Source organism: Leuresthes tenuis, unplaced genomic scaffold (genome assembly GCF_036924035.1).
Source record: "Leuresthes tenuis unplaced genomic scaffold, fLeuTen1.0.hap1 SCAF_5, whole genome shotgun sequence".
NCBI classification, from domain to species: Eukaryota; Metazoa; Chordata; class Actinopteri; order Atheriniformes; family Atherinopsidae; genus Leuresthes; species Leuresthes tenuis.
The window spans coordinates 4,130,584-4,155,844 of NW_027325359.1; the positions used below are offsets into that span (position 1 = coordinate 4,130,584).

The window sequence follows — 25,261 nt, forward strand, 5'->3', positions numbered from 1 at the left end:
TCATGTGTTTTAGTGTGCAACACAGCCACTGTGGCATTTATCATGAATCTATTCAATTATACTTCACAGGAGCAGTTAAATCAGAAGTCACAAGTATTGTAACAGCCTTCATGAGATATGTGAGGCAAAATACTGGATAAGGACTAAAGTTCAGACATTTGAGTTATGTTATTCAAGAAACTTTCCCCTCTCTTTCACTCTTCATGCTGGCTTAAAATGATCCCGTCAAAACACATGTTTCAAAGTCAGTCCTCTGTCTGATGCTCTCTGATCTGAAGTTCTATGAATCTTCTGCACTGTCAACAAAAGTTTGCTGTTGTGGGAAGATAAGGTTAGGTTCAGAGAAAGTCAGTCAAATCTTTGGACATTATTCTGCTCCGCATGTGCTTCGCCAACACCAGCATCTATGCACACACAAGCACGTACATGGTCAAACAAAGCATACACATGCATGTGATAAAAGAGAAAAAAAGTTGTATTTTAAAGAAACAACAAACAAAACTCCAAATCTTCCCACAAACTGTCCCATCTTCCCACTGATCAGATAGAGTTCTAATTTGCAGTGAAGAAAGAAGAGACATATAGTGCACAAGATATTTGATTTGATTTGGAGGCAGAGTGGCTGTGGAATAGCAGCCCCCCTCCCACCTCCAATCTACAACAGCTGATAGGAGGCCAGACGAAGTAAAACTTGCGGCATTTCCACATTAGCATAGCAATTCCGTACTAACAGCGGGAGCGTTGGGAGTGAAGGTCAGCCATACACGAGGGACCACAGGAAAGCTAGAAAGGTGCTATAAAAAGTGTTGGGAGGAGCCCCTGGAAGAAATCTGTACAGACGGCTAAAAGCAAAGCTCGTATATAGCAGCATTAGAAGAAAGATGCAGACAAACCTTTTTGGAACTGCTGTTATTTAAAGAATTTAGATGCAAACCCATTTCATTTGCTGCTACCTCAGGTAGAGGAATGATTCTATTTAGAATTAAGTATGTAAACCTAAATGGCAGATTTAAAAAAAAGATTTGAAAGTGTCCTTTGTGATTTACATTTTTTAGTGCTGTGTTATATACAAAGTGGTGTTCTTATTATTTAATTATTAATCATTGCAAACTGGCCTAGTTTGGGATTCTAGGCATGACTGAAACAACTGAGTCAGAATGAAGGGCAGAAGAAAGCAGCTTCTTCACTAATGCAACCTTTAAACAAAGACGCAATAAGTCTTGGATTGCCTGAAGGGATGGAGCTGAGAAGAGGCATTGATGATACAGAAAAAAGCTTAATTCAGAGACACCAGAGGATGGACAAAATAAAACAAAAATATTTAGAGGTGGGAGTTACTGAAATGTATTTAAATCCACTAAAGTGATCCCGATCTGTGAGAAGAAGTGATGTTCTGTTGTAGTTGTTCTGGTGAAGTTCTTAATCTTATATCTGACATTAAGGGAAGGATGTTCAACTTTATGAATTCAGATTTTTTTATTTATATACTACATGAACTTCCTGCCTCTGCATTTATGTTCTATACTACAGATATTTCCAGCACTCCAGCAGAACTTACTATCATTAGGCAGATCACCCGCTCAGATTCAATCTTCCCTGCTGTCACAAATGTCACTGCCCCTGAGCAGAAATGTGTGGTGTGATGATACATTGGTTGTTGAAATAAGATGAGGAAAAGGATTTTAAATCAGTGCGCTGTGCCTTGTGGGGGTGTATTTCTGGCATGATTCGAGCATTTCTAAAATAGCAAAATGAAGAAATTTTCTGCAACTGGAGAAAGTGGGACACAGTATGGGAGAACTGATTATCAATGCATTCAGATTATGAGCGGAAGAGATAATTGATCTAATACTGGAACGGGAGGGGGTGTTGATATTCAGGCTCTCAATTGCAAATGTACAGTCCTTTTAAGTTTCAGAATTTAATTAATTAAGAGAGTAAAGTTAAACTTTCAGAACTGCCATTGTAAAAACATTAGATGAGTTACAAATGTTTGAAATAGACCCAAAGCCGTCACACGCCACATATGTCAACACCATTTCATAGCAAAAAGAATCACTCAGCAGAACACACCGCTGCATCTTTTTCCTATTTTGCTGATGGAGGTGGGTGGGTGTTGGGGAGGTTGTGGGACAGTGGGAAGAAATGGGGGTGAAAGGATGAGGAGTGAGTGGCACGTGAATACCTTTCTTCTTTGCTGCATTTTGTTCTGGCATCAGGAATATCCAAGCTTTTACTGTACACTGATTTACTACAGTGAGACAGGAGACAAAGTGAGCAGAGAATCAGTCTCTGTTTATGTTTGTCCGCAATGAAGTCTGCTGATACAGACTCACTGTCAGAGCAGCTGAAACACTGCTGGACTGAGAGATCCTCCACACACACACACACACACACACACACACACACACACACACACACACACACAAAGACAACCCCACATACCTAAATCTATCTTTATTTATTCATTCATAAACATATTGATTTTTTTTTCTTTTAATTCCCACCACCATGTAGACTCTACCTTTGTCCATGCTGTGTCATGTCGATAGCCCTCCTGGCTGGTACAGGTGAACCTCCGTCTGTAACACTGAGGACCTCCATGGACTTCCTCTCTGGTCTTCTCTTGCCGTGACGGTTCAACATGGGAGAGTCCACCCTCTTCTTTGGAGGATCTGTTTCAAAGGGCAAAACATCAGTTGCGAATAAACATAATTGACCTGACATATCTACATGTTAGTGTGTGTATTTCTACGTACTGAACAATTCTGTGTGCTGCATGCATATGTGGGAGAGTTTGACTAATGTTAAGTACTGATCACATTGACGTTCTGACTAATAGAGAATAAGTAACAGTTTCCTCTCAGACCTTGAACTAATGGCCACTGTATTGACTGTATCACATTCACTGAAGGAGGAATCTATTCATCAAAATGTCAGTTTCTAACAGCAGACACACGCACACATTTGTACATAATACTCCTACTATTCGAGCGCTCCTGACAGAAAAATAACCCTGGTTGGAGTCTAGGTGGAGTATCTCTGTCTACTCAAATATCTCTGGGTGGAAATCTGTGCTTGGTTGTAGGGCACAAATGGTATTTTTCTTGATGAGCTCATTTGAGTGTGAGTTTGTTTACAATAATCAATATATAAACAACAGTTACAAGCTGACTATATTTGGAGAGTCATCAGAACTTATTAGTTCACTGCTACATAAGACAACAATCCAACAACACAGCCTAGTGCAAACATTAGCAGTTTTGGACTAGATCTGGTTGGACACAGAGTTGTTGGTGCAACTTTGATGATGAGATGTTTTTCCTATAGAACAGGGAGATAATTTCTTTATCTCCAGGAGATCACTGTTGCATTTGATTGAGTTGCTTGGCCCATGCTGGGCAAGAAACTTTTATGAGATCCCATGACAATCCTGCTAAAAAAGTTGAATGCACACCGTGTCAGTGAATTTTCATGTTGATATGTTTCCAAATAGTGCTGTGTGGAAGTGATCTTTTATCCGGTTGTGTGTACTAAGCCTTGGTAACTTGAAGAAAAACACAATCTTATTGTTTCTGATTGAAATAAGCTGCCAACAGCTGCTCTCTCTCATCATTTTACTTAGTCAGAAATGTTCATTATACTGTCTCCCCTTTCCTTTTTTAAAAATGTATTCATTGATCTATTACATTTATCAAGTCCAAGGCTTTTTTCTTTCAGTTCATTCTTGCTGTGTTATTTTATATATATTTTTTGTTGTATGAATGCTTGTTTGGAACCCCCCATCTAACACCAGATCATACATCTCATGGTTTTCATTAGATAAGTAATATATTCGAACATTTATTGACTATTTCTTTTAGCTATGAAATCATTTTAGTTTGTTACATTCTTAGTGTGCACTTTTTTCCTATTGTTCCAAGCCTCACCGATCTCATTGCGAGGGGGAAGATTCTGGTCTTCTTGACTTGGGTACCTCTCCTTCCGATCCAGTAACAAGAAGTAGATCATCTTCTCTTGGTTCTCACTAGATAGAAGTGATAATGAAAATGCTTGAGGAAGTCTTTTTACAGACTGGAAAGGCTAAACGGCTTACATAGTTTCAACAATATCATGCACATAATTAGACCGTAATTTATATATCTAAATATATAAATCATAAACATACTGTACACATGTGACATTAAACCACATATCACATAATGATTCATTTCCCTTAATCTTTTTTTTGGGTGTACACTGAAACTGGTTATAAATAGCTTTCATCTTTGAAACAAAAGTTCAGTGTTACAGATCATTAAGCAATCACATTGAACAATGCATATATTTTCTTTAGAATACAGCCCAAGTATTACGTCTAATGAAGGCATCAAAACTTTATGAGCTCGACCTTTCCTTTCTCTGAGAATGAGGAAATGTAATATCTTTAGCCTCTATGCAACATACTCGATGAAAATGCTCGGGGACTGGCCCTCTATAATAAAGACAGATTGGAAAGCAGTAGGAGGCAACGAGAGAAGGACCTGCAACTTCAGCTAAAATGAACCAGAGGAAGGGAGATCGAGATCATAGATTTTTTTTCTCCCATGCAGCACTATTCTCTCAGATTCTCTCAGGAGAGAGGAAGAAAATGGAGGAAATGGCTAGAGGGCATAGTGATCGAGCAATGCTTGTTTAGCAATAAATGAGAAAGGCTGGGCTAAATAATAAAAAAAAAAGGGCAACATATTAAAAGCAAAGCTTGAAGGGTAATAATCTCTAACATAAATGTGTATTAAAAGGAAGAAAACACATATTACTGAGAAAACAAATAACAGCAGCAGAACATCAAAAATGTGACCCATGAGCGTGTTCACGGTGCAAACCTGGATAAGTTTAGGGAGAACGTATCCAGTGACAAGCGGTGTAAGCGCAGTGTGATAACAGTTAAGTGATCTATGGCTTCTGACATCAAAAGCGATAGCTTCACAGGATTTCATAAGAGCTGGGAAAATCCAAGGCTGACTATGCACACCGACACTAGAACAAACCTGTCCTTTTCATGGCAGTTGCCTGTCTACTTTTTTTATCCCCTTCTATTCTACCTTTCTTATGCCATTTCTCTTTTCCCATTATTTTGCTTGCATATTTGAAAGTTCCTACTTTCATTCTGATTTTTCCCATCCCTCCGTATTGTACATCTATTCACTCACTCGTCTGAGAGCAGGTCTTTCAGTAGTTTGTTTTTGTCTCTGAAGCAGCCCAGGGAGTGCATACTGTCCAGTACGTCTGGATCAATGTCATCTGCAGATGGCAGGCTGCGGATGGTCACCTTCCTGGGCACGGGCTGCTCTGGCTCTGGTTCATTTTTCCCCCCTCTGGGAATAAAAAAATTTAAAATAAAAAGAAATTAAAAATCAACAAAAATAATTAAACAGTCAGACATTTTGGTCTACTACTCCTGTGACATCAAGTAAGCAGAAAAATATGCTGTATAGTAAAATATGCAATGTTTCAATGTATGTTTACTCTGGTACACTGGATTATTTCAATTATGACCTTGCTTTATCATAAAAAGAAACCTTCCATAGTCACATATGCAGTCATTTTGAATGCGAGTTTCAGAAGGTGAGAAGGGGACGTCATGCTCTCCAAGATATCCCCACAACTTTTGCAATCGGTTTCTTGTTCTGGCTTGTTTTACTAACTTAGTTCCTTCATTATTCATTCCTTTTATACAAGCACTCTCCCTGATATATCCTTTTTCTAAGTCTCTTTCTTTTTGTCTGGCTGTTTCCAGGGGGTACACCAGCAAGCCTTTAAAGTAAAAGCTAAGCTACGCTGACACCATTTTCTAGATGATCTCTGTTCTAGATATCTAAAAGATATGTAAAAGAAGGAACCCATCCTCTATTTCTACACAGTACACACAATACACACAGACTCAAATATTTAAACAGATTTAAGTCAATATGCTCCTCATTACTTCATTCCCTGAATCTATTATTTTTCCTCAGGTGAGCTCAGTGAAGCATGAACCCCATCAACAGCAATCAGGAAAGCACAAATCTCCTGTTATCTACATATGTACCGTGAACTTATGAACTAGAACTGCAGTGCTGCCTTTACCCCAAGTAACTCCTAACCTAACTGTTCCAGTATGTGGGAATAACATTTGATGGTGGGAGTAAAGGAAAAAAAATAAGAATAAGTAAAAAATGATTACTGTATATCACTCAATGATAAATCAAACTTTCATAACAGCTCAATGACTGTGTTACTCTAATCTTTCTAAAACCCTTTTAACAAAGTTGAAATGTTTACCTTTACTAATGGTGCAAAGTACAATTATAGAAAAACTATTGGGATCACACTTACAACAGAATTGCTGAATGAAATTAAATGAAACAGAATGAAACCTAACTTACAAACCCTTTTGAGCAGCTTGTAGTCAAGATTGAGTCTAGTTTTAATATTCTCCTTGTTAATTAAAAACTGAGGCTTACGAAGTGGTGCGAAAAATGGATATTTGCTTACTCCAGACATGGCAGGGACTCACAAGCATGCATGTGTATGACGGAAGTGACTGTGATTTCTAGAGACAGCATGCTGTATCAAGATCATGGCAGACTACATTTAATATATTTATATGTAAGGTTACATATACTTTAAGGACACTGTAATAACTTAGTTTAAGAATGGTGCAGCTAATAAACTGGGAACTGTGAGTCATTTGGACTCGTGGGAAAAGTTTAGTTTGGTGATCTGTGCACACGACTGTGCATTTCCTGAACAGAGACAAGTTCCCTCACGAAAGCAACCACATTTATCAGAAAAACATTCTTTCTAATTCATTCATTCGTTCATTCATTCCACCAGTCACTTGACAAGCCACCCTGCTGTGCAGAGACAGACAGGCAGGCAACTTCTTCACTGACAACTCATACTACATTAGTCTCGTCTCCCAGCTCTTGTCTCCTCTTGTTTCTTTTATCAGTCTTGCTGTCTGCTTGGATGATCTTTCAGTTCAGGACAGAAACCATAACTCAACCACTTCCAGGACTCACACTTTGCTCCCATAATTCATCTTTCTCATCACATTGCAATAAACATCTATCTTTGTGCATGTCCAAAATAAAAGATTATTATAAAAATTATTATCTGGAGGAGATTGCAATACAAGTAATTTCAAACTAAACAAATTGTATACAGTTTACTGAATGCATCATATTTATAGCAGATAATGTTGAATGTTCGACTAATAAAAGAATATATTTGGAACATCACTCTTCTACCAAATATGGAGGAGAGTGCAAGACATTACCTCATATTTTCTCATCTTCTCTTACTGTTAGCTTGAAAAGGTCGATGCACACTGTTGTAAATATTAAACGATGGGTACACTGAGGTTAGGTGGGTTCAATCTCTAAATCCCTTGTCGTTTCATCTGGCTCTCTTGCTGTTCACCTCACCATATGCTTCACATCCTCGTTCATGCACTACCAATTTACCCACACATCCCCTACAGTAAAGTCATGCCCTGTTTAAGTGTACTCTCATGTGTAGGGCTGAAGCTCAAAGTCATTTTTCACACAGTATCTTTCTTTAGGTCTACAAAGCTATGCAGGACTGTTCAATGAATGACAAGAGTGGGTGTGCACAAAGGTGGGAAAGATAGATGAGTACTTACATGTACCATGTGTGCTTCTGGATCTGTTCTAACTGTAAAAGACAGAAGGAAGGAAAATGCAGATCAGTACACAAATGGATAATGTATTATTTCCTAATTTGTTAATAAAGAAATATTTAAAGTCAACATAATCTTTAAGGAGCAAAGTGAATGCAAAGATCAAGTTTCTGTGCACAGAAATAATTGGTACAATATGGCTTCAGTAAGTGCTGAGTAAGTCCTAAGGTACCACAACAGGAAACCGTACAGGTAGGTCCAACAGTTGAAGTAAATAATGAGGCCTTCAAATATTAATACTGTCAACGGAGGGAAAATGTATTGACAAAAAGAGAGAGACAGGCAGAGGTGCAGCAAGAGTATGAGGGAGAGAGGTGATACAACTGCGCCAGAAACAGAGAATATTATCTCCCTCACACACACTGCTGAGCCTGGCGAGCCCCGTGGTCTGAGGGGAATCACCCATTCTCAATCTCTTTCCATCACTCTGACTTACACACACTCGCTACTTTCTCAGTACCGTTTTTGTCATTACACTTCTAATGTGGCCACTTTGTCACCAACACTGTCAACATGGTCTTTCGCCAATACCACAAACACAAAAAGATACAAAAAGTGAGCCAAAAGGCAACAAAAAGATGTCAACTACAATGACTCCACTGTGTTTCAAGTGTCCACTGAGGGACACAGGAGCAATGTCACCGTTGGGTCTTTTTAATTTGCTCATGCTACCGTTGAACCACAGGAGATACACACAGCAGCTCTAATTATTGTCACTTATTCAGAGGGCTTGTGTATGCCTCCATCAATGTCTAGATGTTTCCACCATCCCAGAGGATCCACCTCTGGTCTGAAACGTTGATGAATACCTTCATATAATATTAGTGCAATAACAGAACCAGGCAGAATATGGTCACTGACAACAGGTGACTCCTGTTTTCATCTACAGAGGTTAAAGTATTGACAGAAACACCTTGGCTGTCAGATACAGGCCAGAGGGTGACCCAATCTGTCTGCCTTTTATTTAAGGCCTGGAGGCAGGAGACTCGAATCACAAGCATGCTTGAAAGTGATGTGGTTTGAAATGCAGAATCACATCAACCAGACTCTAAATGTGCCACTACCAGTCGCAGGTTTCGCAATTTTGAAGCAGAGGGAACAGTGCTGTATACTGGGGCAGACATGGCAGGGATTTAGGAATCCGTTTCCTTGCTTTCTCATTAAATTAATGCTACAATAATCTAAAGTGCAGATCTGATTGTGAATCCACATGGTTCATAGTCACACTGCTGCTTATGGCAGGGACAGACATCAGCTCATCATGGGTTATGACTTACTCTATGTGGTTAGTGTGTTTTGGCATGGGCAGAATAAGTTTAAAATGAGTTTTACAGATTCTGATCATTTTTTTACAATGATAAAAAAAAAAACATGCCAGTGAAATGTGTAAATATGCAGGAACACAACAGGCAAATTCTCAAAAGATAAAATGAAAGCTCAAGAACAATAAGAACAGAAAGATTAGCTGTTCTTTCATGATTTATAAAAAATCAGAAGCACAACATCAATCTAAAAAGGTACCTTTAAGCATAATTTATTGCACATCTTATACCTTGTTTTAAGACCATATGTTGTAACAGTATTTAAGACTGAAGTTGGGAAATGCAAATAAAAATACCAGCAGCAGAATATCAAAAACGTGACCCACATGTAGATGTCGAAAGTCAACATTTACAGGTACAACATACCAACAAACATATAATACCTAACAAACACTGGATGCTGTCCAGATGAGATGTAGACTCCCAGTAAGTGGCCAGTCAAAGAAAAGCAGGCTTTAAATCTAAATTTCTCCTTGAATAGAAATGATCTACAATGGCTTGTTTCAGACAGTGGATAAACTGAATGACTATGAAAAGGGAGAGCATTAAACAAACAAAGATTTTCTATGTAACTGTGAATCATGTCAATCTACTTAAGATGAGTTCCAAAATGAAAATATAGCAGTAAATCAGTATAATAACTCCATTTTAACAACAAATGCTTGCTGCAAAGTTGGGCTAAAGCCTTACACCTTTACATTTTCACTATTTCACTAGTTATAGCTTATTTTGCAAGACATAATTACTGTGAGGGCATCAACAGGCAGGTCCATATATGCCCTACTTCAGGAGTGATTAATTGATAAGACAAGCCAAAATTGGATAATGGAACCTTTTAAAAGCCATACTGGTGTCAAAGGACTGAAACAATTCGCTTCAGTGGATCTGTCAAAAGTTTTTTTTATTATTTCTAATGTGAATATTAACTGACATTCATGAAGACACATAAAATACATTATTCCTTTACTTTCATTCAAGCAACCTTGAAACTATCTGCTCCATTCCTCTGGGGTATTTTATCTGTCTGTTATTAATGTAATGTAACTCTTTTAATGTAATGAGCCAGCCAAGCCTCTTCATCAGCCAGATATCACGAGGAGACAGGCACCTTGCCTGTGTTAATTTCAATAGTGAGGATGAGATGATTGTGTTGAAGCAGATGGCTCAGATGCCTTCAAGGCCCCAACTACAGAGACAGGAAATGAAAAGAAAGTTTTTTGTTGGGCTAAGCCCCTTGAGCTTGGATACATGCCCTCCCACCCAAACACTAAAGGGGCTTTATGTGTATTTGTGCGCGTCTACTAATAAATCTAATTAGCAGAAGGTGACAAAAGTCATATTGAAACACAGCCAACAGTTAACGTCTTAATTTGATCCTTTAAATGCACCAAACAATTGTTAACGTTATTGTGAAAAATAATACAAAGCAAAGACAAATAATGTCAAGTTCTCTTGTGTTTTCATTCCTGCCCTTGACTGGGCGGTCATCACTAAACTGCAAGAATGCTCAAACTAAGTTGCTATTTGACATTCTGCGAGGTTACAACACATCCCCAGAGGTCTGTTTGGAGTCCTGATGCAAAAGAGGGAAGCAGACAGGTAGCATATTCTCTCCCAGCAGCTTGGTCTATGTGTAACCCTTACCGAGGACATTGCTGGTGCCTGGTGGGCATATCTGGGGATCTCAGGGTGACCTGCCCTCGTCAGGTGGAAAGAACAGAAGAATAAAGCGTGTCGTGCGCACACAGCATAATAAAAAGGTGTGATCTTTCTAGCACATGATGCTTATCTAAAGTACTGTACCTTAAGGTTACAACGAGTCTTTCATATGAATATCATTTTCTTTGTAGCTTTCTAATCTTTTTTTTTTTAATTTAATTTTCTTTTGAATATTTGCATTGGTGTCTCTCAGATTTCTGTTGTTTTAATGTTACTCATTGTGACGTTGTGTTGCGAAAGATAAGCTAAGGCATGGAGAAATGAAGCAGCAACATTCATCAGCTGTGGTGTCGCCACATCTACTTAAAGGCAAGTATGTGAGAACAGTTGGACTGACTATTAGAGATACCTCGAGAGCCCAGAGAGGGAGAGTGGGTGCAGTACATCTGTGAAAATCTTGGGTGGTCTTTTTCGTGTGCGCAACTACAGTAACTTGTGACTGTTGGGATATTGTGTGCTTTCATTCTCTGAATGCGAAAGGGAGAGCAAGAATAAAGGGCAACGCCATATATCTACTACTTCAGATCTCTGGCCATTTTAATCAATTTACATTTCCCTTTGTTCATCTATCTCTCTCATCCTGACTCCCTTCATATATGTTCTCACTTCCTCCTCTAGCCTCTTTGCCAAGGTGATCAGTTGTTGTGTAAAGGGACCGGGACTGTGATGAGTAAACAATAAGGCAGGAGAGGGAGTGTACACAAGAAGCAGTTCTGTCCTGAAGTCACCCAATGGACCTAAGGATGAATTCAAACAGAACTGGCAATAACACAAATATTTCAAACTTAATGAAGGAAGAAAGAAAAACAAAACAATATACAATGGCTGGCTTTGCTGTGCTGAGCTCATAGACATTTTAGTTCAAGTGTGTCTGCATCTCTGCCATCTATCCTTAGAGTTTTACCTCTCCTGCTCTGAATTAGAAAAATGATGATCATCCTCTTAACATAGATTAGATGAGTGTGGATTTTCCTAAAATGTTTTTCAAATTGTATCAAAATATAATTAGCTCCATCTACAACATAATTAGAAAGCACTGCTGGCTGGAGATTATGGCAAGTAACATTTCAGTGCAGATAACATTCTAAGACAATAAATGTTTAGGCAATAAAAGGAATGTGAGGATGCTGTTAACATAATAAAGATAAACCATATTAATATTTGGTATAAGGCATCTATGCGTGCTACTTGGGAAAAACATCTTATTTGGTAAATGGTAAATGGACTTGTACTTGTATAGCGCTTTTCTAGTCTAGCTGACCACTCAAAGCGCTTCACTACATGCCGCATTCACCCCACTCACACACATACAGCACGTCTTAGGGGATAACTACGTGCTTTCTAAGCATTCACACAGATTCATACCCCCAATGATACACTGGGGGAGCAACGTGGGGTTCAGTGTCTTGCCCAAGGACGCTTCGACATGTATCCTGGGGAAGCCAGAGTCGAACCACCGACCTTCCGATTGGTGTGCGACTGCTCTTCCTCCTGAGCTACAGCCGCCCCTGTCTGATTATGTTATCTCACTCTGACTAAATGATGGTTACACCAGGATTGTGGGGCCAACTAACTGTTCAATGAGCCCCTATTCCTGCTCTAATTGTTGATAAGAATCTCACTGTATATGGTCTTGTTGTCTCAGTGCAGAAAGAAAATGAGGTTGATCTGTTCCCCTTCTTGATAGAATTGGGTAGTGGTTGAGAGGTCCAACACTTTTGCACAGACATTCAGGCGATGGGTACTCTCTCACACAGTTGGGGCTGTGACACAGAGTACTTTCATAGATTTAGCGCACTATGCATACTTATGTGTCAACACGTGTGTGAGGCAGATATTATATTTGTAACATCTGCCAATATGTGTTTTTGCACAATTTATAGCAAATAACAAAGTTAAGTCTCAGTAAATGTCGAGCTGGTGTCTACTGCTGTGGCAGCCTCCATCCATTTGGGAAGATTTTTCATAAAATGCTGGAAAAACAAACAAAAGCGAACTATAAAGAATTTGAAGTTGACATAAAGCTTTGGCATGTTTCGAGACATTTTGTATTCCCACTTGCTCTGGGGGGGTTCTTCATTGGCAGAGATTGTTGGACTTTGGTGCAATCAGAAAAAACTCACATAAACAGGCTACAATGGCAAACATCAGACTGTGGTAACGAGAGCAGTCCTTACGGGATAGCACTCCTATCTTAGCATTCAACATGTCGTGACATATCTTCATATTCTCCATAACAGCTGCACTTTTCACACTGTGACAAGTTCAAATATCTGGTATGAAAAAGGTCTGTTACATTGTCATGAGGCAACCTTGCACACACTGGAAGCACATAGTTAAAAACCATTTATTTCAATGTTTCCTGTGCCATGTGCATCGAAATGAATGAGCCAAACTAAAACCATAACAAACAGGCACAAACAGATAGAAGTGAAATCATAATGTTGTGTTACCATCCAGTCTCTTAAGTGAACTGACCGTTAGTCTTTTGGAGGCATCCACTTCAATCATGCCACGGAGAAGGTTCTGACAGTCTGGAGGGATGAAGTGAGGCATATGAAACACTCCTAATTTCACTTTTTCCAAAAGATTCCTTAGGTTGTCATCATCAAATGGCAGGGCACCCTGGAACCACAGAAGAAGGGGTCAGATAAGAGAAAAAGATACTAGAATGGCAAATGGAGAAGAAAAAGTAGAGAAGACAGTTTGCACTTATACTAACAGAAGCATTTTATCTGAAAAAAAAACTCTTCATGCGAGCATAAAGGAGGTAAAATAAGATTATGAATGAATAATGAGCCTCGCCAGAAGAAACAAAACACCAACTTTAGTTTTAATGCTGCACATCTTCAAGAATGCGATCGCTTTCTCAGCCTGTTCAACTCTCCAATTAGAGCATTCTGCTGTCAAGTGTGACGCAAAATAAATATTAAACAGCGGTGAGCTGAAAACAGGGCTTTTCTAATAATTACCCAGATTTCTCATTTACGTCTTTCATTTCGCATTCTCTCATCACAGTCATTTATCAGAGAGTGCTGACACTCCACAGATGTGACTGTGTGATGAATGGCAACCTTCACCACAAGAGAAGATGGAGGGGAGGAAAAGGGGGAAAAAGACAGAAAGATTGGCTGAGGAATGAAGAGGTAGAAAGAAGAGGGTAGACTTGTGTAACAGATGATCTGAGCGCAGCCTAGCTGCTGGGGAGTATGTGTGTCCCTCGCAATCAGACAAATGGCTATCTCGGAGCCAGACAGCAGAATAAAACGGGAGAAATAGCACTGTATCTCCAGGCAAAGAAACTTTTTTTGTGGAGTGAAAGAATGTTCATGATCAGAAAATGGTAAACAACGTCAGGTTAACGCAACATTTGAGTACAAAGAGGTCCACAAAACAAGCAAGCACATGCGTATGAGATGGAGAGAGTGAGGGAGGGAGAAAGAGGTAAAAAGATGACAAATACACAGGGCCTGTGGCAAAAAGTTGCCATGTCAGCGTTGATATTTATTTTGGGCTCTCTTCTTTCAGCTTTGCTGTCTGAATTATTCATGAAGCAGGAGTGTGTAGGAACTCCAATACAGCTGTTGATGAAACAAAGCTTCAGGGCTGCACGGCTGGGGAACAACAGACATAATGTAGCTAGAGAATAGACCTTATTATGGATACAGCTTTCTGTGTGGATACAGAATGAATAAAAAGATTCTTCTATTCTCTAATCCAAAGTTGCGCAAGAACAACCTGCTTTAGGGGTCTTTGAAACATTTTTTGGGTAAAACCCAAAATTGGACTTCCTGACAACGGAGTTTAAATTTGAGGCTTCATAGTAACTTCACACCATTCTCTAATCCCACTAAGGACAAACATAATTCTATACCTGTTTTGCAAAGACATACCTTCTTCCTCAAGATTCACTTTTTATCCAGTCAAATAAGGCTGGATATACACATTTAGATGTGATGGGAAAAACACACTTCCTGTTAGAATCGTACTATGCCACATTTACTCTAGAGAACTTTAAACTGTATGTCAGTCTAATCGCTATCAGTCAGTAAAGAACAAGCTGACACTCACCACCAAAAGAGCAAAAAGAATGACCCCACAGCTCCACACGTCTGCTTTCCTTCCATCATACTTCTCTCCCTGAAGGCAACAGAGTTTGTGTGGGGATAGCGTTATAAAAAACAAGATTATTTACAAAAATAAATTGATAAAATAAAGAAAATGACTTACTCTGATGACTTCTGGACAAGCATAGTGTGGAGATCTGTTAAAGAAAAGAGTAAAGTAATAAAAGTGAATACATATGGAGGGAAAAAAAAGACCCCAGAAAAATGTAGGTCATTTAAAAACTTCTCTATTTGTGCAGCTGTACTGCAAAAACAGTCTGCTATACAGTGATTACACAGCAAACATTAAATAAGCATAAAATGCTATCTAAAACAAAAGCAGATAGTAAATGCATCCACTGGACATAGATCAAGGTTTTCTTGGGAAGTTAAGACATCCTGAGGGTGTTTGGATGTCCTCCTGCTTGCTCAGTCAAGGGCATCTTCTCACACCAGACAGCGAACAGACCCACTAATCTTTACAGCCCCTGGATGGACTGACAGTAAAGCCAGTGACTAGATTGACACATCAATATAATATGAAGATTTATGGAGCTTTCTCGCAAAAGCTGCTCCATAAGACAGTGGCTATGGAGGAGTGCAGCAGAGGAGTCTTTCCATACACAAAACTGTTGCCATACTTTAAAATTCTCATATTTCCAAATCAATTTTCTTGGGTAAAAATGAGAGCTATACATTGCTCTATAATAAACTAGATTAAGCAGCCTTTTATATGGCCTTTCATAGTAATTCACTTTTCTCCCTAAACTTCCAAGGACAATGAGCTGTGTCTTGTGCCTCTTTCTCTCACTCAGCTTAATACCAGGATATCTGACTTTAATGAGAGACTATCTCGTCTTTAAACACAGCACCCATTAGCTCACCTGTTTGGTTGTGTACTCATGAATACTGGCCTTGACACCCCATCTCCTCAAGCTGTCAAAATACTGGCTCATAATAACAGTTCCACCATGTCAATGAGGAAAGTTGAAATGCAAGCCTATGCAAATATGTCCTTCCTGATTGCACGTGTCATAGTGCATTATGCAGATGGGTGAGGAATGGAAACAAACAAACATAAAAAATAGAATGACATTTGCACTAGTTATGTCTCATGAGCACCTCAACTACAAGCATCAGCTGGCATCTGCATAAACATAAAGTCATTATTTGCAAAGGCTTGAGGTTGGTCAAGGTGCAGACCGGAAAACGGGTAACTTTCTCAAATTTATGAAAGTGTTTTGCAGCATTTGCTCCAGACGTCAGAGGGTAAGACAACATACAAAGTAGCAGCAAATTTTCCAAAGCATTTACTGTGAGTTAGCAAATGTGCATGCTGGAAAAAGTTGCAGCTTCATACTCTGTTCTTCTGATATATATATGTTACTTTCCACCCCCATTTAATGTTTTGGATATGTTCATATACATGTTATAATTAAATTTGCAAAAATTTAAAAATCAGTCAGTGAGAGGTTCCATCTTCCACATGCAGTACACAAAACCAGCAATCCTGCATCCTGGAAGCTCTAGAAAAACGTACTTTAACCCATCCTTCACATTTCCAGCAGTGAAAGCCCAGCTCGAGCTGAACACCTCCTGCTGTGAATTACTCGTGTAACAGCAACTGCAGAAAAAGTCTGGACATGACTCTTGTCTCAAGAGTCTCTTCTGAGACGCCTATGTGTGAAAAGGATTGGAAAAGAAACTAGATAGACAACTAATACTAATACAGACTTTTAAAAATGATAATAATATAACAATTTGTGTGGAAAAAAATCCCACTAATTCTAATATTTCTCAATATTTGTTTTCCTCTTCTTTTGCTGTAATGGTAGCAGCATTTGCCCTGAATGGACTTCACAAGTTTGCTCAAACCTTATGACCTATATACCCCGCAGGATCTGACACTATTCCAAATGGCTTCTTGCCATGTCTGGAGTGTTTAGGTTTCTCACTTTTCAAATGCCAGATTTCACAGGTCCAGTTGTCAGGTGACTGTGGAGGAATGTCCATGACAATAGTCACTTCTAGGTCTTTTTGATCTTGCAAAGCTTTGAGTTGTGACTGGAGAAAAAAACATGCTCCCACTATTTTGCTGTGGGTTTGACACACCGTGGCATCATTCTCTCACTTGTCTGTATACATATACACACACTTGTCTAACTGACAGAAATATTGAATCTAGATTCCTCTGTAAATATGACTTTATCCATTCATTTACTATGAGATGTTTCTGCCAAACATCATTTGTTAACCCTTTTCAACAGGACCTGCAGTACTGTTTTCGCTTTTTCTAGTTAAAGCATATGTAATGAATACTCCAGTCTCCCAGTGATCTAAGCTTGAGGTGCTGATGATTTCTTAATTATGCTCATAAAGTCTTTACTTTTGGTCTGTGTCTTAACAAGCTTTATAAATAACTGACTCAGACTACAAAGATTTAGAGAACTATGCACTAGCCTTAGAAACTTTAAGGCCATATTAACATATGGCCACAGCCATACTTAGAAAAAATAATTGTTAGCGACTTAACCAACTATATTGTGATAAGATGCCTTAAAATGTGCATATTTAGCTTTCTGGGTCTTTCCTAGGGCTGAAGGGTGGTGTGATGGAAAGCATGGTCACCTCTACAGCAATGGTTCAACCCCGCATCCCCACATGTATAAAGCGCAGACAAGACCAAAACAAATAAATATGACTGGCATGTAATTTTTTGCATCTGTTGCAGGCATCACTAACTATGAGATACCTTCTGGCAAATTTAGCATTTTTGTAGTGGACTATGTGGAAGACTATATATTGTATTAGGCTGTGATGGACACATGGAAGAAGAACTAACCAAATCTAAGGTCTTTCTCCGTTGCTGATCCATCAGTTTTAGGTACCTGTCTCATTCCCATGCTGTCTCTGTTTCGGTACATAGTACACAGTTATATTACATAGAGATTGATTTCTTCTGTTTGGGGTCCAAAGTTAAAACGGTATCAGTTACAGCTTTGAAGGTACTATTTTGACAGTAAGGAAATTGTTTCTTTACAATTTCTCTAACCTGGAAGAAAGGAAGATGGTGTTGGTTTGGCAAGTGGTATTTAGATGACAGTTCTGCAAAGGATGCGAAGACAGCATTGTTGCACAGCTCTTTCACACGAGTGATCCCATTATTGTGCCAAGCTCTGAATGTATTTTTGAAAGTTTAAAGATATGATCTTTAAGTTGTGGTGTCAATTTGGTATGGCCATGCAAACCAAAATCCCTCCTGAGATGGCTGCATATTTTCAACAAGGAAGACACAATAGGGTTCACTCTGTATTAACAACCAATCAAACTGGCTTAACAGCCAAGACTGGTCCTTTCAGGAGTGGGGACTTTAAACAGACACAAGCCTAAAACAGAGTTTTTCAAATAGAAGTTGACAAGATGTAATAAAGCAATATAGACAATGTAAACAATATATCTTTTTCTTTTTATATGATCACATTTATTTAACCTCTTTACAAAACTGTAAATTTGCATGATATGGGCTCTTTAAACTGAGGAGCACATTAGTGTCAGATTGTCAAAACTGCAGCAACATCTCTTTACCATAAGTATTCCTGTGTTTACCATAATATTACAGATCCTACCTAGAATGGAGTCTTTAGAACAGTATGCTGTACCATGATTTTAAAGGGTGTGAATCAGCTTAAAAGCAGTGAAGGAAGCAACAGTAATATACTTGGAGATATTGAGTAAAATCTGCGCCTCCTCTTCATTAAAATGTTTCTTTTTAAACTAAATGCGTACCATTTGTCACTGTATACAAGATAATTTACCTTAATCAATCAGTACAAATTAACTAGAATAAATTAACAACAAGCATGGATGAACACACAGCCGAGCTTGTTTCAATATAGAAAGAGGTTGTCTGGGGTTCATGTTTGAATGTCCTTGTCAGTGGCTCTCCTCATCTATACATCTGGCTGCGGCATGTATGCGAGTGCTGAATGCTCTCTGAGGCTTCCCCCTTCTCTACCTGAGGCAAGTCCCATCTCCACACAGCTCCATTACCCAAAGCAAATGGAATACATTTGTGTCAGACTGCTGCATAGTGAGAGGGGACCCAGATAAATGCGTTTAATTAAAAAGTGTCATATCTGCACTTAGAGATGGGACAGTCAAAGGAGCATGAATAATCAATAACCACAATTACAGTGCGTGTCACATGTATTAGGCACCAGTAGACAGACACATACACACAGTGCGTACACATTTCTGAGGCATGCTTGCAAACAGAATGACGATGGAGCTGAGAGTGTGGAAAAAACAGAGCCTCTTTTGATATATATGTCTGCGTCTCTGTGTAACAGTTCTATGTTACCAACGGCCACAAGTACCTTTAGCACTTTGTAAATGTACACAGGGGAACTGAGCAGATGTACTGCACCTGGAGTGGGTAAAAGAGTTACTCAGAGTGACAGCAGAATGCTTTCAAATATAGATAGAGTGGGTTCACAGGATACTGCTGAGTGAGAGCTAATACATATGGCTTTTTCTGAGAATGGAAACAATTCAGCCTGAAAAATGACTCAGTTTTGTACATCTGATTTGCATAGTACTTACAGCTGTAATACACATACAGTTGGCTTGATCTCTACCAATGAGTCATGAGAGCTTAGACATTACAGCTACAGCTGAAAAAATTATGCAACAGTTCCAACCGAATGCATGTGTCTGCATAAACACATGAGTGCAAATACACATGAAAGTATGGTTTCAGAGACAGACAGAGAGAACCAACCAAAGAGAGGACTAAAGGTTTTAAAGGTTGTGGGATAAACTAACCCTTGCCTGTCCTGTGTTGATTTAGTTCTAAAAGAGAGGCATCTCAATGAAAATACTGACTGTGTTCTACACATTATGCATTCTAATTTGACACTAACACAACCACACAAAACTGACCAAGCTGAACTCTTTGATTTCACTTCTTTGCCTGACAATAACCCGACAGCAGATTGGGAGTTTTATACAAATAAAGTTTGTAATGTCACGGAAGAGTGAAATGAAAGTAATCTTAGAAGAAACTGCGCAGTAATGAGGTGTTTCAGTTAGTTTAGAAGAAACTGTGAAGCAATGCAGTGTTTCAGTTCATCTTTGTTCTGGATGGATTTATGAATCTAAAAGTAAACCGTGATCATCTGTGGCCTTCCATACTGCTCATTATACCTTAGGGTGAAAAAAAAACACTCAAACAATAAAATATAGGGACTGCAGGCCTCTTTTAATTGCAGCCATGCCACTCTGAAAGTGACTTTTTCTGCAAGCAAATTCATTATAGTCATAGGATCAACAGACCTTGTGTGTGTGTGAATGCCTGATCATAAGCCCTTAGTGAAACAGAGGCAGATTGAGAACATTTCTACATTTCTGCTTAGAGCCAGGCAGCAATACGGATGCTTTGAAAACAGTGGAGTGATAGCTCCACTCATCATTCCACGTTGCTTCACATCTTTGTTTCAGTCATGCAAACTTGTTATTAAACCTCCACTCCAACTATGACATATTACTACCCTCAGAACTTAGAATCTTCTGAATTTCAACAGCAGAGGCTACGAGTAAGACAATGCACGAATAAAGAGTTCAATATTTTTGACAGTGCTTACCCACAACTGGTTTCCAACAGACTGTCTCCAACCTGAAGAGAGGCCATTCCAAAGTCTGCTATCCTGATGTTGTTCTTTTCATCTAACAACAAGTTCTCTGGCTTTAGATCTCTGTGGCTGAAAGACAGTGAAAAAGAAACAGAATATAGTCATTGAATGAGGAAAATGCTCATATTAAAGTTAGAAAAAAAACTGACTGAGGAAAGACTAAATGTTTACTGAAGGGTCTATTATTTATCATATCCATGCACACAGCTTTGAAGAACCCAACATCCCAGTCTGATACTGATCGTCCTTCTCTGTGCAACACCTCTCTTTGATCTGTCCATGCTGATACTATGGAGCTCCCACATCAGTGCTGCGATAGTACAAGGTGTGACAGCCCCCTGCTGTGCCCTTTTCTCCTTCTGTTTCCCTCGCTCTTCACCCCTCATCCACTTACTCTCATCTCCCAGACAGTCACCAGCAAACTGGCTGAGAAAAGGGCGTCAGGGGGAGTCAGCCACAGCAGTGTGTTCATTAGCTGCCATTCATTATCACTAAACACAGCGAGGGGGATAATATCCAGCGGACATCCTCTTCCTCTTTAGAAGGGACCACTGAGAGGAATAGCTCTCTCATGTCACATATGTTGTTGCTAGGTTGGAGGTTGAAGTCTTCATTTTGATGAGTGTGTATTCAAACAGGAGTACAGTTGGCAATTTATTGTAGATTTAACATCTCCTCCAGGGTTGAGGGTTGTATTACATCATACTATACTGCACTTTTAATGTCTGCCCAAGCTGAGGGTACTTTAAACAGCACAGAATGCATATGCATTTGTACTGATATCTACCCAGCTGTCTCAACTACTTTCTGTTCTTCATATTGTCATATTGCACGGAGATGTTTGGATACACAATTTCAGTCCAAATCTAATGTAAATAGCTATGCGAGTAAATAATATCCTTCAAGAAAAATCTTTTTTTTCCATAATCCTACATGGTCATGCTTTGTAACACTCTATTTAACATTTATTACCATTATCTTTATGAGACTTTTATTTCTGGGTTTAGATCGATCCAAAGATTTTACTGACATTTAGGTCAGCAGGTCAACTTTTAAACTTGTGCATCTTAAGGTAGTCTATTGTGGATTTTGTGGTGCGATGAGGATCGCGTAAAAGACATCCTCTGTTTATCGTCAGCTTTTTGATAAATTAAATTGTTTGTTTCAATAAATAATTCAACTTCAACACACTCTGGATCGTCAATCCAACTCCACACTACACATCATTTAAAAAAAAGAATTATATTACAAACATACCTTCCTTGTTGCAACTACATAGTTCTAGATTCAACTTCATTAGTCAATAAAACTTGCTTTCAAAATGTAATGACGAGCATCATGTTATGTTGGTGTTCATATTCCCACTTTTAATTCTGTATGTTGTGGTGAGGGTGCAGAAAAAGCTGTTCCCCTGATGACTCTTGAATGGAAGTTAGATTTAAACAGGTGTTGTTAGACAGTAGAGCATTGTACCACTATCCCAGAATTTGCCAATGAAAATAATGTGCACTTGAATATGACTTTTTATTTTCCTTTTTCAATAATTCATAGAAGCAATTATCTAAAAAAATGTTTTGGTCCTTGATCAGTCATTTAGAGCCCTTTGCTTTAGATATAAATGATGAATTCTTCAGTGATAGGCAAACCCTGATGGTCTCTGCTTGGTATTGCTGTCTTTAGGATGTATCAGAGCTCTCTGCAGCACCAGAGGAGCCCATGGCTGCTGATTTTTGAGACACGGTTTAGGTGGAGTCAGAGAATTTACAAAAATTGCATCATGTGACCATTCCTTAAGATAACTGGAAGTACCCATGGTGATAATAAGCTGAAATAGGTCTTTTGATTATCATTGTGTGAGAGCTAAAATCTAGTTGGGTGCCTATACTTTTGCTTTATACTTCTTCCCAATGTTTCCATGTCAAATATATTAATAAAATAATGAATTAAAAATGAATAAATAAATAATCTATGGTCATACAATCTAGGGCCATACTATCTAGGGTCATACTTTGAAAATTAATTCATCTTTCAGCTGCTGACTGTTACTTTAGACAATGTGTGCCCAAACTTTTGCACACTGCTATACTTCCTTTGCCTCTTGTGCTTTTTTTTTTTTTTAATTGTGGGGTGGGGCAGTGGGGTTATCAAGGCACAGGGCTGTCATGGTGTCATGTGCTTTACTCTCATCTTTACTTTAGCCTAAAGATGGAAAAGAACAATAGCTGAATGTGCCTTTGAAGAATTCTTCATCGCAATGGACATTTAACCTCAGATGGCATCAATTGTTGTAAAACTGTCTTCCTGTCCTGAGGGATTAGCTGTCAGCAGGTTTGTTATCATGCTGGCAGTCTCTGTGATCCTTGCTATAATTGAAATAAAACATAGATAGCATCTAAAAGAGTTCTCCCCAGGCTACAACTTCTTTCAATTCACACTACCGTCATTTGACAGTGGTGTCAGTAGCTTGAGAGTTTTAACTAATGCTGTCAAAGCGCATGAAGAAGTAAGAAACATTTACTGATCTGCTCAAGGGTCTGCTCAGTGTGAAACAGTGTCTGAAGAAGCCATCTCTGGGGTTAAATGTGTGCATAAGATTCCCTTTTTTTTCATGTAGTTGACAGTGTCAGATATAAAAGTATACAACATGCCTTATCATATGGGCCTAATGGCAAAATGCTTCATATGGCTAAATTCAAAATCACTTGTGACAGGAGTTTAAAAGGGACAGAGCATCAATTTATACCTTTATAGACACGAGAAACAGACTAAAGGGCTTACATTTGTACCAAAACTGACTAAAAATAATGCTGATTGTGATAAGCATTTTAAATTTGTTAGTCTCAAAAACTATTTTCACTACTGAACACAATGGCTGAGAAAAAATCTTCATCCTAACAGGCCACAATAAGAGAAGCAATGCCTCAGCATAATCTTATGTTCTATAAGTTATGTCTGTGCTGTCTCCAATAGATGCAAAAGTTGAATCTACACCATTATCATGTTTTAAAAGACATAGACATAGCATACTGTGTGAACACTGTGTTATTTTAAGGCTATCATACCCAACATAAAGAGCCAACACTGAAAAGAGTGATTCACAAAAAAAAAAGGCAATAGCACATTTAGCCAGTGGCAGCACCAAGTGGAAAACTGCATTTGGATGTTTTATTGATGGTCAAGACCCTGGTATCTGTAATAGGACTTTAAACTGCCTCTTTACATCACCCTGCACTTTTTACGACAGCAATCTCACAAACACAATGGACCTTGCAGCTGCAATGTCTTATATGTTTTGCAGGAGAGCATACAGTTTAACCAGTTGAACAAATTTAAAAGCTCCAATAAGCTTGAATGCAAACCACTAGGAGTCATTTCCCTCTGTTACTAATACTTAAGGCTAAGTTTTTCCATCCATCATGTTAGCATACACAGTATATGAGCAACACAGTTCTGTCTTGGGCTGTAGCACAGTCCTCACAGTTCACTGTAATGCAGAGGGGGCATGTGTGTCTTCAAGCAAGGTTTATACCCAAGGGGCATGTTAGAAATTACACTTTAATTACTAGTGAACATATTTTGCTAATATGTCCTGTTTTACAGAAGCTTGTAATGACTTTTTACACTGAGGAATCATGTTCCTAAAATTACTCAGATATGATTATGGTGATAAGCGGTTTCATAAGGAAACTATACTTTTTCCATAATGACACAATTTACACAAAATTTGTTTCAATATTGCCATTAATACTAAGGCTGAAATGCATCTTATGGCATTAAAATGCCAGGTAAAAAGCACACCTGTTTCTACATTTTCATGGACTACTAAAATTATGCCAGGATCATTATCGTTGTCCCAAGAGAGCGTTTTTAAACCATCATTGCAAGCTAGCCTCAAGCGCATCTCTTTGTCATCCTCCTCTTTCTATCTTTCCTTTTTTCTCTAAAACTTTTTTGGGCTTCTGTTGACCCAATTAGAGTAACCAAGCACATTTACTAAGAAAAACCTTAAGGGTAACATTTTGTCACATAAGCAAAACAGGACAGTGTTCTGACTGCTAACTTGAATGTGCTAAGCACATTAGTTCTTTAGGTGATGGGGTTAATTATGTACTAGAAGCAATGGGGAGATAAAGTTATATTTAAGCTTAAAGCCAGTGAATTCTAAATATACTTGAAAGCATCCCATACATTTTCTTCCCAAGAAGCAAATAATTATTTGTTGGTAATAGCTTGCATTCCTTACATTAATCTATTAGATACTTGAGTACTTTAGCTTCCATCCAAGTTATTTTCACTAATATATTTACAGTTTTCAAATCTATCTAACAAGGATAACATATTGAAACGTGGGGAAATCTAAACAGTCTATCTATTTTTAAACCTTTTTTTTTCACTTTGTTGTTTAAGTTCAGGTAGAATATGTACACATATATCACGGCATTGTCAACTATACAAGCACCAAACATTGCCAAAACCATAAATAGAAAATATTCAATGGAAACTCTGAAATTTGACCTTAATAATGAAATGTATCCCTAACAGTATTGTGTGGATTTTTTGACATGCTCTAGAGGTCAAGACCAAAGTGTTATGCAGATCAGCTAGAACAGTAAGGACAACATGGATTTATGTAGTAAAGCTTTATTTACAGTTTGGCTTTACATCAACAATTTACCAAGTGCATCACTCTAACTGGCG

At 38.5% G+C, this 25,261-nt stretch overlaps 1 protein-coding gene across 3 annotated transcripts in view; it reads right to left on the reverse strand.

Annotated features, from left to right (window-relative positions):
• Positions 1–25,261, reverse strand: part of brsk2a (BR serine/threonine kinase 2a) — a 158,316-nt gene that overhangs the window by 15,470 nt on the left and 117,585 nt on the right. For 2 of the 3 annotated variants that reach the window (XM_072385516.1, XM_072385517.1), the window contains exons 5-12: positions 20,516–20,632; positions 14,998–15,031; positions 14,839–14,907; positions 13,246–13,392; positions 7,670–7,701; positions 5,193–5,357; positions 3,930–4,027; positions 2,525–2,675 (exon numbers count right to left, since the gene is read on the reverse strand). In XM_072385516.1, the coding sequence (XP_072241617.1) occupies positions 2,525–2,675; positions 3,930–4,027; positions 5,193–5,357; positions 7,670–7,701; positions 13,246–13,392; positions 14,839–14,907; positions 14,998–15,031; positions 20,516–20,632 (813 nt within the window). Of the gene's footprint in view, positions 1–2,185; positions 2,252–2,524; positions 2,676–3,929; positions 4,028–5,192; positions 5,358–7,669; positions 7,702–13,245; positions 13,393–14,838; positions 14,908–14,997; positions 15,032–20,515; positions 20,633–25,261 lie in introns of all 3 variants that reach the window. The other variant, XM_072385515.1, reaches the window with a different exon arrangement.